Genomic DNA, 14279 nt, shown 5'->3' on the forward strand with positions numbered 1-14279 from the left:
GGCTAAACTGAGATCCCAACAACAGTCTAGCAAAAGATAAAATATTCTTCCTTAAAAGTCTGGAGTTAGGAGCAAATCTGTTTGCATGACTGAGTTCAAAAGAAATACTGAGAGAACTCTGAAGTTTGCAGGGATGCACACTCCTCTGAAACAATACCATTAGCAGCAAAGGGTAACAGACATAACAAGATTCTCTTGAAAAATCAGTATGCTTTAAATATATGCACTGTAGATATAAATTAAACTCTAAAGGGAAGTGGTTACACATATAAATATGATACATACAGCTACTCAAAAATGTATGTAATCTCTTTCAGTTAAACCTGTACGTGTGCTATGCGCTACGCCAGCGAAAGGTAAACTAAACCTTCTTAAAAGTTGCAACTCTTCTATCACAGACATACTTGCAGAAATAGCAACACTTACCTTAATGATTCCATCTATGAAAATAATGTAAGAAACTTCTTAAGTTAACAGCCAAAAGATATCAGCCTAGAGAACTATCTGACTCAGGATAGACAGATGCAGACAAAGCCAGTAGCATAGAGTGGCCCCAGTCACACAAAAGCTGATATTGTTCTCCTGCTGAGTGAAAATCTCACTTGTAAATCTAACGACATCTGCATTCAGAATCACCCAGAGAAAGCTCCCTGGAGAGGTGACCAAACTACTTGATTTCACAGGAGAATTATTTCTCGTGTCTCCTTCAATGTAGACAGCTGCATAAAATAGCAGCTTCTGCTTTTACTTTTAACAAACCTTGCTTACTTTGATGCACTGACAGAGATTAAACATAATGTGTAACAGATCTTCCTCATTAGAAATAGCCTTGAAGCCCAGTATGATTTTCAAAACAAATATTCATTAAAGTAAAATCTTTAGCCATGATACAGAAAACAGCCAAACAACAATGCCTCCAAAATTAGTAACCTCTTCAAACTTATGTATCAGTAATGCTGACACAAACCAGCAATGCCTCCCATGATTGCTTTCATGAAAGTCAATTAAAAAGCTCCAACCAACCCAAAAACTTAAATCATTTGAGGAAGGTTCTAAAAGTCTGCCACGGGGTAATAAAAAGCTTACTTAAATTTAACTCTCTTTTCCCATGAAGTTATTTATATCCTTCACTTAACTTTATAACATTCTTATGATCTAAACAAAATACCAGAATGAAACAATCTTTAAAGCTTTATATAGGCATAAACCAAGTCAGTTCTATGTCACACAGAGGAATGTCCTACAGCATTCACCAAAATTTTGATCATCATGATTACTAAAAGAATCAAGAGAGAAAAAATAGTATCTGACCAACCCAAAGTTACTCTTTTACTTTACAAGAAAGATCAATTATTAAACAAGAAATCTTTTTAAGGTAATGAATGTATCTAAATGGTTGTTTCTAGAAGGGCCTTTTCTTTACTCTTTATTAAATTACACTAAGTTTTTAATGTGAATTATCTAATTTTTGAATAGGAAAACCCCACCCAACAGAAGGATTCTGTGAAATAAATAAATACAAAAATCATTCATTTAAAGTATTCAGTAAGGATATGCTAGTGTATTGCAGGATTTGGCCCAGTGGGGATATAAATTAACTTTTAAGTGGTTGGCACCTCGTTGTCCCTTCTATTCAACAGCTTTGGTACCCAAGTGGAAGAGTCTTAACAGTCATATATAAATGAATTAATCAAATAACAATCAATGGGATGGTAAGAACCCTGCCTGGTAAGAACCCTGAAGGCCTTTAGAGATGCCTGCCCTCATAGCACCAAAGCTCAAATAAATTATTGAGAAAGAAAAGTTACATTTTGTGATCTATATACCTGTAAAAAACGACACATGGGTAACTAGCACTCTGAACACAAAGACTGTAATTTATCTGGCTCTGCTCTCAGAATAAGAGTTCAGAAGCAAAAGAAAGTATTTCAGCAGCAGGAGTGATCTATCCTCATCATCATCCTCATGTGCCTAATCTAAAAATATGGATAACTCTTGAGAAAGACTAGGAACATGAAACAGAAAATTGGACTGTTCAAAAAGGCCAACAAAGAGAAACACTAGTATTAACAAAAAGCAAGAGGCACAACATCAAAACAGGTTAGAAAATTCCTGCTTAGTGGAATATAATGCTTCACAGGTGGCTTGTGGTGGTCTTACTAACCCTTAATTTTCTGAGAGAAATGAAGAGCTTCCCTGACAGAACTTCATCAAAGCACAACTGACATTTTTTTCAGAGTTCTGAGAGAAACTGGATTGGTATCGCCACACAGACAGAAATTAGTCTCCCAAATTGAAGTTAATGTAATTAAAAAGCTCTCATTTCAAATAATACTCTCTAACTTGTTTCAGACTTTCAGATATTTATTTCATGACATTGCAATGTCTTTTTATTCCGCATTATTCTAATCAAAGTATCTTTGGGAAGATTCTACTACTGCCCTTCCACACAGTGTAATAAAACAAAACTTCCTTTTTGATAACACTTTTGTCTCACAGCTACTTTATTGCAGCATGCATTTAAATGTATCCTTTTCTAAGTGAATGACTATGACTTTTAAACAAAAAAAAAAGGGCAAAATGGTATGAATTCATTGCAATTTTTTTCTAGTTCAAAAGGCTACAGCAGACCATTACAGAAATAATATATCATTAGTGAAGTATTATGAATCTGACTGATAGTGTAAAGAACAGGAAAAAGTAAAAGCAGTGCAGAAGCCTAAATAAATGCCTGGTAGACATACCTTAAACTAGGGCCATCTGGTTTATCAAAGGCGAGGAAGTTGTATGACAATAAAAATGCTTAATAAATATCTAAAACCTTTCTGCATGAGTGACACAAGTGTTTTGGTTCTTATTATAACACTCAGGTTATTCTCTTCCTACCCAGATTTTTATTTGTCATTCATATTATATTATCTGATCATCTTTCTATACTTCAGCATGTAATATAGAAAGACAGAGCAATTTCAACATCTGGAACACGTTAGACAAACACTGTGAATAAAAGGTTCATATTTTAATGCAAATTTTAAGATGAGTTGCTGAAGATACAAACTGGGAAAGTCACAAGCTCCTCAAACCTTCTTCATGCATACTCCATGTAATTTTATCCAGTGACTGGATGTAAAATGTATAAGCTGTTATTAAGAACAAAGAATACAACTGTAGAGTCTTGTGCCAGAGCAATGCCCTCATCACAATCTCTGGCTCCTCAAGTCATATGGGTAACTACGCTGTGGGCAAGCTTTAGCATAAGGCTTATGCTGCCATACAGACCAGCTCAGAACCATGCAGCTGGATCCTCTTCCAGAAGGAAGTATGTAGAATCCTTTAAGGATGCATAGAATCCAGGTGGACCACAACTCAGCCACCACTTAACAAATTTTAAGAAGTGTACAGTCTGCTACATTTTAAACAGTTTGGACATCAATGCAACTGTGGCAATATTCACATTCAGACATACTCCTGCAAAGTTGCATGTAAGAACTAAAGCATTCAGCAATTTATCAGAAACTCTTTCAAGTTTCTACAGCCATAATCATCTACCTGCAGATCAGAGAGCTGGAATGACTCTTATTCCTACGTGCCTTTCACTTTCATCTTGCTACATTTGTGATATATACCAAGGTATCCAAGCTGCTAAATGTAAGATACAAAATGCTCATAACCCCCATGTCTTTATCTATAGGTCATCAATGCATCATCTATAGGTCACTTGAGCATTTTGGTTTGATTCAGGAGTACATTTTTTGAAATTAATCTTCTGATTATGTCCACCTACCATTCTTTTGTTTCCACTGTATAGACACTAAAGAACACTAAAATAGAAGACAGTGTTCACCAACCAGTGGTTATTCAGTCCACAGGACTGTAGTATACATAGTATAAAGTAAAAGTCCTCAAAATACATGGAATTGTTAGCAACAGGTCCTTAGTGTCAACTGCTTTGCTCTTTGGATTTGCTACTGCCATGTTGAAGTACTTGCTAATGCAGACAAAGCCTATTCCTATGTGGATTTGGTTCACACAATCACAGAATGTTAGGGGCTGGAAGGGACATCAAAAGATCATCCAGTCCAACACCCCCCTGCTAGAGCCAGGATCACCTAGAACAGATCACACAGGTACACATCCAGGCAGGTCTTGAGTATCTCCAGACAGGGAGACTCCACAACCCCTTTGGGCATCCTGTTCCAGCATTCTGTCACCCTCACAGGGAAAAAATTTTTCCTCATGTTTGCATGGAATCTCCTATGCCTCAAATTTCCACCCATTGCCCCTTGTCCTGTCATTGGGCACCACTGAAAAGAGCCTGGCTCCATCCTCTTGGCACTCACCTTTTACATATTTATAAATGTTAATGAGGTCACCCCCTAGACTCCTCTTCTCCAAGCTGAAGAGCCCCAGCTCCTTCAGTCTCTCCTCATAAGGAAGATGTTTCACTCCCTTAATCACTTTTGTGGCCCTGCGCTGGACTCTTTCAAGCTGTTTCCTGAGGTCCTTCTTGAACTGAAGGGAGCAGAACTGGACACAATATTCCAGATGCAGCCTCACCAGAGCAGAGTAGAGTGGAAGGAGAATCTCTCTCCACCTACTAACCACACCCCTTCTAATACACCCCAGAATGGCATTGGCCTTCTTGGCCACAAGAGCATACTGCTGGCTCATGGTCAACCTTCCATCTCAGTGCAATGTGTAGATGGCTTTAGAAAGTTTGTCTTGCCTGAAAGCAAGTCCTCTGTCTTTAATGTGAAGAATCCACATATGCCAGGAAAAATCAGGGAAAGTTTTTCCTGTTTTGGACCTTTATTTTAGACCTCAACATTCCATATACACAAACATCAATGACAGCATGAGATATGCTTTTGAATTTGGTCTTGGCACTCAGTATGAGGGATAGAGTGTAAGCCTGAAGTGATGCTCAAGATCTCTGGTTTTGGAGAGCTGAAGTTCAGCAAATAATTCTACCTCAAAACTATACACACATTTCCCCAAATTCAGGCAATTTTTGAGAAAGTCCAAAGTACTTGCTTGTTAGGCCTGCTTGGTTAAAAAACTATTGGGAAACATAAACAGGATTTATGTATGTGATATGATAACAAGAAACTCTGAAAACAGAAAGTCTTCAAGGCACAGAAAGATAAGGAGTGTGCAAGCATCTGTCTCTCAAAAACCAGACTACTTGCTTTTCAAAATTATTTCTGAAACAGAGTGCTTTAATTTTCTGGAAGGAAAAGAAAACCCCAACCAACTATGAACCATCAGCTATCAGAATTGAACTGTATGTGTAGCCAGACAGTGAACTATGCTTAAAGATTGCCCATTCCTATTTTAAAGCAAAGCTATGTACTCTAAAATATTCTGTATGTATACTCCTAACGTGTATTTTTGTGTAGGTGATTGTTACATTCCACACCCAAATAAATTCATTTAGGTATGAAACAAAAAAAAGAGAATGTATTTGGGAGAAAAATAAATATTACCCAATGAATGACAGACACAGAAATGCATTCAAATTATTTACCACAGAAAACTTACATCTAGTAGTGTGTGAAGATGCTGATCCTGGAAAACACTGTGAAGAAAATCTAAGTCTTTTTCGCTGCAGTCTGTAAGTGCATGAATTTCTTCCAGGCTGTCCAGCACCTGCGAGACTGCTCCTAAGGGGCAATAAACAGAAAGAAAAAAGAAAACAAAAAAAGGATAAAAATCAATAAAGCAAAGAGTCACAGTAAACTGAACTTTGGAAAATGAAACATTCACTTCATCTGGTATGACAGGAACTTAAAAAAAGCTGGAGTTTTTACAGGAAAATTCACTGAATAAATTTTATCAACAGTGCCCATATGTAGTGTTACTACATACAAGAAATGGTTTAATTGACAAGAGGTTAAAACCTGTTTTTTACTAAGCTTAGTTTTGTTCTAGTTTAGCCTGGTTTCCAACAATACCTTACAAAGTTACTTGGAGTATCTGCCCAACTGCCTGTTCTCACCATTCTCACCCCAACCTTCTCTTTTTACAGTGCTGGCCAATTTCAAATACATATTCAAAATGAGTAAAACTCTGAAGGAGCCAACACTTTCACAAATTCATTTAACATCAGCATCTGAACAGAGGAGGGAAGAGAGAGAAAGACCTGACTGCCATGTCCTCCAGAGAACAAAAGTCTGTAACATGAGCTCCAGTTTTTATTGTTTGCCTGGTTATCTCAGATCCAAGTATAGCACTTCCTGCCTTCTGACCAGTTGATTGGTTTTGCTCATAGGAAGATGTAGATGATTTATATATGGCATAAGGGTGAAAAGAGAAGAGAGGGACTTGGGGATAAAAAAGAGAAACAGGAGGCATTATGGAAGGTGGAAGTCCAAGGGAAGAGTTGAACTGGGGAGGATACAGAAACACAACACAAGTCCATAGTAAATCAACCTGCATTGGTTCCGTTTGGAACAATTTGTTTTAGAAGTCAGATCTCGTTGGTGGCTACCACTTATGTATGTAGAATGCCAGCTCTGGCTTATCTAAACACCCAGAGCCCATCTTTCCAGTTTTTCCACAGTGGTATAAGCATTTGGAAAGATGGTAGCATATCCAGTGCTAGTCTGCAAAAATGCTGGTGTCTGACAGTGAACTGATGAATTCTTTTGCATAAATATTTTCTTAATTCTAAATACAGCATTCTACACATTCTGTACTTCACTGATTTATCATTATTATGTTTATTCTGACTACTTATTCATGACTTATTCATTTTCCAGTGTAGCTATATTTCTTGAAATTCCATCCACCACTGCACGAACAATACTTGCCAGCCTTCCTTAACTCAAATCCTTTTGTAATCTATTGCATCTTCAGAATCTAATAAAAACAAAAGAAGTCAATCTCCTCTTATCCACACAAGGAAAACCTTGAAAAATTGGAGTAAGCCAAACAAAATATACAAAACTTGTGACCTTATGGCTTAGATGGACAATTAAGTTACACCTTAGAAACTCTTGCATGACATTTAATACAAATCTCAGCCTAGGATTCTTCTCCTCACAGTTCCTTGTATATGAAGGTTAAGAATCACAGTACTTCCCTCACTCAAGTCAGGGCTCAGGAGCAATACAACTTCTTAGTCCTATCCCATTAAATGTGTCTGGCTACTTATTTCCAACTGATGCACTAATTTAAGTGATATTCCTTTAAAGGGTGGTGGCTGGTCAGCAAATAAAACAAATGGTTTGCCTTACTGTCAGGCCAGATGCACAGATGAAGAGGAAAAAGCTGCTCTGTCTTTGACAATGAAAAGGCATGGCCAGCTTAAAGGAACTGTCTATCCACTTCACTACAGCTTCCACAATGGGAAGCACAGCAGGAAATCTAAGGAAATACAGGGATTGGGAATCTTCTGGTAAGCTAAGCCTCAAAGGCAAGGAATATAACCTAGGGATTCAAAAGGGACTGTGCTAAGCTGCTGTTAATATTTGCTGTATGTCAGTTAAAAGTTGATGGAAGATCTGTAAGAAATCTTCAAGCCTGAAGTGCTTGACTTTCCATGATACGGTTGGCAGAAGGAAATTAGTCAAAATTCTCCTTTATTTATATTCTTATCATAATCAGAGTTTGAATTAATAAAAAAAAAATATCAAAACTTTACTTTCTGGATTCAAAGCCCTCTCTGTGTTTTTGGAGCATTTACTTTAAGGAAAACTCAAAAGAAGATTCACTTCAGAGATCTGGACATCTTAAGAGTCTCTAACACTGCTCAATCTTGCTCATAACCAATAAAACTTACCACAACCAATGAGAAATGTATTCAAGGTTGTCTGTACTGCTGTATTACTATGAACCACTGAATGCTTTGGACCACCACATTATTTATTTGATGGTATTATTTACTTAGGGAATTTTCCCTTTTGGAATACTCTGAGGTCTTCTAATTAGCAATGTAACCAAAGCCTAGCTGCTATTTGCAATTTCTCTGTATATCACAATTCAGTCCTTATGCCATTCAAGCTACAGACAACACAAGCTGATTTCTCCTAACTCCCTATCTTGGCTGCCTTCTTGTGTACATCTGCTGGAAACGAAGTTAAAACCCAATCCTGGCTCTCAAGCTACAGGCATTTCAGAAAGTCTGAGGCTACCACATACAGTGAGGCCAGAAGAAAAATCATCACAAATTGTTAGATTTTAGAGAGGTCAAATATTAGAAGCACCACATGAAGTCACAGGATACTATCTCATAATAAACCCACCAAACCTCAAGCATGGGAATTATTACAAAGCGCAGCTCTTTTCAGAACAAAATTTCTTATAAACATTGTGAGATTCTGATAGATCACATCTAGTGAAGTGACAATGACATCTTTTTTACCAAATTCTGTACTGAGAAATTCAAGTTTCATGGATTTTAGTTTTGTTTTTCCACATATGACAAAGAAAACAAAGATTTTTCTGCTTTAAGACTCTGGTTACACTTATATCTTTAAATGATCTGTTTAGTGATAACTGCATAAATCAGTGCATCCAGCAGTTTTGTTTTGCTTGTATCTGATTATGATACCCTAAAAATACAAGGCATAAATATTTAACACATTAAATCTAGATCAAAATGCTGTGGAAATGACTGAGTGTCTGGCAGCTGAGGATTTCAAATCACAAACATGTATGCATCCAGACCCATTCACTCCAGATAAATACGAAAGTCTAGGCTTAAAGTCAGCATAATTACAAACACTATGCTGACACTACATACAAGGCCAGGTTTGCCTTAGTACCAGGAGTTAAAAAAGTGTAAGAAAGAACACCTCTAGTTCCTGTTGGTCCTGTAAAGAAAATATTCAAACATAAGTTGTTTCCATTAAAGGCATGAAAAGAGTTTTTTACAGAGACAGGACTTTTCCACTACTTGTGCTGATGTAACTTCTTAGATTAAGAGGAAAGCCAGCTGAGTACCAGATGCTGTTGATCACTTTAAAGCACATCTGCAAGAATCAATGTAGTCGAGATGCCACTAATCTCACACTGTAATTTGTTGCTCCTTGCTGTTCCCTATATTCCAGAGCAACTAATCTCTGTAAGGACAAATAATGGCCTACCTACCTATATATACACACACATACACCTATGTGCCTACAGTACTTTAAAGTAAGGTGGGATATAAATCTTTCACATATATACACAATGTAAGGCAAGTAAGGATTCTATTCTCCTCAAATTTGACCTACATAGTGTTTAATGGCTTCTTTCTTGATCAGAGATCAAAGACCCAAGTTTAGACACTCTAAATTTACAAATAAGCTCCTACATGCACAGAATCCTGTGCATGCTACTGGGAGGCATTTAAGACAGCAATAATATATACATACACTATATATATGTGTGTGTGGATATACACACATAGAAAACAATAGGGAAAGAACTAGAAAGATGAAGGTTTATGGGACTACAATGAAACTCCAGAAAGAAGGCAGTTGGGGCTATGGAAAGTTACTGGCATTCAAAATCAAAAAAGGTAAGAACACTTATGGAATACAAGAAGGCAACTAAAAGCATGTAAAAGTCAGAGAAGAAAACCAAACAAAGTAGGTGCAGCAGAGAAAAAAAGAGATGACAGAGGAAAAGACCAAATGAAGAAAAACACACCACAAAAGACCCAACCCAACCCCCAAAATCTGAAAGAGAAAACATGTTATAAAGTGTTCTTAAACAGAAGCAGGAATGCAGAAAAGAGTACTATATATGGAAATACAAAAAAGAAAGTGGTGTGGGGGGCAGGGCAGGGCTGCTTGTTTTGAAGATAGCCTTTATTTTCTTCTACATGCACTACGGCTCTGTGTGTATGCATGTTTCCAGCTTTCTCCTGTCCCTGTATTGGGATCTTTCCACAAAGTTTGCCAGTTCTTTTTCCCACTTATCTCTCACTGTAAAACTAGCCTCAAATATGACAGAAGGCAATCTAGTGTGCTGGTGAAGAAATATGTAGTGAGCAGGTATTGTTTTTCAGACAAGTCCTGCACCTTACAGGTAGCACATTCACATGCAATAAACAAATACTATAACAAGTAAATGGTCTTCATTATTACTTCCTTAGATACTTTCTTCCACACTGCAAAAAACATATGGAAACCCTCTTCTGACCAGTATGAGGGCAGCACATTCAGTCAGTCTACTGAAGAAAGTTTTTACACAAGAACAAAACCCAAACATCAGTGGCAGAGGCTCTGTATGTGGTTTTCTCTTTTTCCTACAACTGTATAAAAATCCATGGAGTTCTCAATGTTGTATTACTGGGCATGCATTCTGAGACAGGAATATAGGAGGACCAGGAACAACATCCCTCATAACCTATGAGATCAAAAGAATGCAGCAAACAACAACAAATTCCATGACTTCAATCACAAATGGAGGCATGGACACATGTCATGCTGTCCCCACCCTAGGACAGAAGAAGAACTGTTAAGTGTACAAACTGTAAGATGCTGCAGGAAAACATCCTCTTTTTCCTAGCTTGTATTTTGAGATGCTGAATTTGTTGGTTTTGAAACGCTTGCAGATTGTATCAAAGGGTTTAGAATTTCACACCTTCTCCTATGTCTAGTATAGTCTGCAGGTTTCAGAAGTGCTTGTGCTTTCAGTTTCTAATGAAGTGTGCAGCTAACGTGCAGCAGAACCACCTCCCTACATGTCAATAATATTCCTTCCTTAAGGAGACACATATTGGATAGTCATTTAATTCAGGTATATGTATATACACAATGTATATGCATATATCACGTAACACATCAACACAGAATGATCAAGAAAGTTCATGCAAAGGTATATCAAGAAAATAATATATGACTATTATTATAGCACCTGTTTAGTGTTAGGAGAAAAAAGCCCATTAGTTTATGAAAACACTGATTTTGGAAGTAAACCCATTTTATCCTTTATTAATTTAATGAAAATATTTTTTATTTCAGTTGTGTTGCAAATATTGTGTTGCAATATTGAGAACAAAAAAAATCAGGCAATTTTAATACTGCCTCTAAACTAGAATCTTCAGAATTCCCTGGAAATTGTATTACTTCTGGTTAAATAAACTTTCAAAATTATAGGCAGATCTAGCAGAAAAAACATTCAGGCTATTTTTTGCTTCAGCAGGCAGTATTAAAACTGAAAACAGCAAAGAGAAGAGAAGAAAGCTGATTTTTAAACATGCAGACACACTCCAAGGGTGAATGACAAGCCTTAAAGGAAAACAAAGGGATACCTACTTTCTGCTGCTAGAAGTCCTAGTAGGAAGGCAGCATTTGGACAAACAACAAACAGTATGAAGATTTCAGAGCAAGCGATTTATAAAGCTGCAACCTAGCACACTAGTTCAGCCACACAATTGTATGACCAAGGTAACAAGAATCCCCCTCCCCCACCTCTTTTCATACGGTGTGAAGCAAAGGGACTTGGGGTCTGGGATGGGAGGAAAGCAAACACTTGGCATTGGGAAGGCAGCACATGTATGTATGCACTGTTAGGTGTATCCGTAATATCAGACTTTTTCCAACATTGATTAAACTATTTTATAAACCTCATGGACAAAAAATTATTTCAAGTAAGAATATTTTAAGAAGTGAACTGACAAACTATTTCAACACACTGCAAATGAAGCACAACAGGATATTCATTATTTATGAGAATTTAGCAACATTATATTGAAATAATTTTTTAAACAAAATGTTCAGTTAGAATCATTATGAGAACCAATTAGAAATACAACAATTTTATTATTGATTTTAATTAACAGTGACTTCATACACTAAAAAAAAAAACCTTTTATTTAAACATAGCAGAACAAAGATTAAATAGCTGAAAAATAATAAAATAATGGAGTATCAGGAACGCTCAAATTCATGATCTCAAAACTGACAGTCAGTTATACCTGTATTACTAGATAAGGAATTAATAACAGTAAATTATAAGGTGAATGTAATTGGTTTTCCATCCCAAGCAGTCGTACTATTCAAGCAGTACTACAACAGTGCTATTTATTAGCCTAGGGTAAGTAACAAATACTTAGGTCAGTCAGACTCTATTATAAATGATGTTGCTATACTTCCTCTGTGGTGAAACTAAACCACAGCAGTGTAAAATGGGCTTATAAGAATCTAAAACTTTTTGCAGACAGGAGATACTCTGAAACCTGTTACATTTCAGAATATGAGCACCATAAAGCAAACAGTTCAAGAGACACTACAGAGAAAAGCTCTTTAACCAAAAGGTAAAGTTTGCTTTAATCAGTTTTCCAAGGGCTATGCACTATCCACTGGCTTAGCTCCACACTGACTCAGTAGTTCTGAAAATGTGGCTACAAAATGTTTTTGGAAACATATGTTTACAACTTCTAAAAGCCCTCTTCAATTTATGGCCTTTTAAAACTGTTGGCCTGAAACTTATACCTCCTGAATCTACTTAGAACTCCAAAGTGAACTTAAAGCTCTTCGTGAATTCAGCTTCTTAGGTCAAAATGCCCAGTAATTCCTCAGCCCTTCCTTGGGCTGCTGCAAAATGGGGGAGCTGAAGAAGCAAAAGGAGGAAAAATGAAAAGCTTTACACTGGTTGTGTTCATTCTTCAGCTTGAGGCACTGTTACCAAAATACTTGAAAATTTTACTTCCATACTCTCTTTGAGGGGACAAATGGTCAGCATATGATGCAAGCAGAGGTGATAGGAGGACCAGTGAGGGTGGGGGAGAGGGGAGCAAATTGGACAGGCAAGGGCAGCAGAGAGCAAACTGACTGAATTTCCCTGGCACTTAATTAATTTAATTGTCCACTTCGAATACTCTCTACGTGGGCCAATTTTTCTTACATCCCAGACTGAGCCTTCAGGGCTCCTCATTGCTAACTTCTGATTTACGTTTGTTTGAGCACATTGAAAATATCCAAAACATTCACTGCCTTGGGGAAATGACATTTTACAACGTCTCAAAGACAGGCAACTGGAAAGTCAAATGTTTTAAATTCTAGGAATTGTTAGGGTTGGAAGGGACCTCAAGGATCATCCAGTTCCAACCCCCCTGCCATGGGCAGGGACACCTCACACTACATCAGGTTACACAAGAGCCACATCCAGCCTGGCCTTAAAAACCTTCAGGGATGGGGATTCCACCACCTGTTCCAGTGTCTCACTACCCTCATGGTAAAGAATTTCTTCCTAACATCCAATCTGAATCTACCCATTCCTATTTTTTTTCCATTTCTCCTAGTCCTATCACTACCTGACACCTTAAAAAGTCCCTCCCCAGCTTTCTTGTAGCCCTCTTCAGATACTGGAAGGCCACAATTAGATCTCCTCAGAGCCTTCTGTTCTCCAGACTGAACAGCCCCAACTCCCTCAATCTGTTGTCATTGAGTGGTTTAGTGGCTTTAGCAAAGAAGTTACTAAACACAGCCTACCAGCAGTAAAGTAGTATTTTAGTTTAAAAATATTTACCTCATTGTTCAAAACATTTTAAAAAGCTTTATCATACTGTCTCAAAATTTAGCAATACCAACTTCTGTCACACTACCAGATGCTAACAGAGGACAGCTGCTGACACAAGAGGAAACAGATCATCCAGAACAAGCTATGGGAGCCAAGAATTATTAACACACTCTGTATGAATGAAAGGAAGATGTCTACAGAAAAAAACCTCTTTGACTTTAAATAAAATTTATCTGCATTCATTCCTATCCTGGTTTTGCTGGGACAGAATCACAGGCCAGCCAATGGCTGCAGGCCATGAGCAGCTCTCAGTCAGCCAGACAGCTGACTTGAGCCGGCTCACAGGTGTATTCCACACCATGAGCATCACACTCAGTATAAAGGAGGAAGTTTGCCAAGGAAAGAGTAGCCTCTTGTGAGAGTTTTTTATTTGGGCTCTTCCTTCCTCTCTCTTCTGTTCTTGAGGCTGCCTTCCTGGATGTGACTACTGCACTTCTGCTGAGCTGAGTATAACTTTACATATCTTGTACTGACACTAGTTTTCATTTGGCTATTTCATTAAACCTGTCTTTATTTCAACCTTTGGGTCTTCTCTCCTTTTTCTGATTCCTCTTCTCTGCTGGGCAGAAGTCACTGGATGATAAGAGCAATTTAGTTATGCAATTTGCTGACCCTTACTGGAAAGCTCTCTTGTTTTGATTCTAAAAAGTCATCTTGCTTGCTACGCTTTCATATCCCAGGCTGCTTCTCTGGTAGCATAGGAAGATATTCAAAGGTTCCAGCATTCCCAGGTTTGCTGAACCCTGAGGAAGAACATTTCTAGA

At 37.5% G+C, this 14279-nt stretch overlaps 1 protein-coding gene across 8 annotated transcripts in view; it reads right to left on the reverse strand.

Annotated features, from left to right (window-relative positions):
- The window catches only part of CASK (calcium/calmodulin dependent serine protein kinase), a 182165-nt gene that overhangs the window by 46206 nt on the left and 121680 nt on the right, over positions 1 to 14279 (reverse strand). For 6 of the 8 annotated variants that reach the window (XM_054166057.1, XM_054166055.1, XM_054166054.1 and 3 more), the window contains 2 exons: positions 11250 to 11267; positions 5542 to 5663 (listed from right to left, as the gene is read on the reverse strand). In XM_054166057.1, coding sequence (XP_054022032.1) covers positions 5542 to 5663; positions 11250 to 11267 — 140 coding nt within the window. The remainder of the gene's footprint in view (positions 1 to 5541; positions 5664 to 11249; positions 11268 to 14279) is intronic. The other 2 variants (XM_054166058.1, XM_054166056.1) reach the window with 1 other exon arrangement.

Source organism: Dryobates pubescens, chromosome 12 (genome assembly GCF_014839835.1).
Source record: "Dryobates pubescens isolate bDryPub1 chromosome 12, bDryPub1.pri, whole genome shotgun sequence".
Classification (NCBI taxonomy): Eukaryota; Metazoa; Chordata; class Aves; order Piciformes; family Picidae; genus Dryobates; species Dryobates pubescens.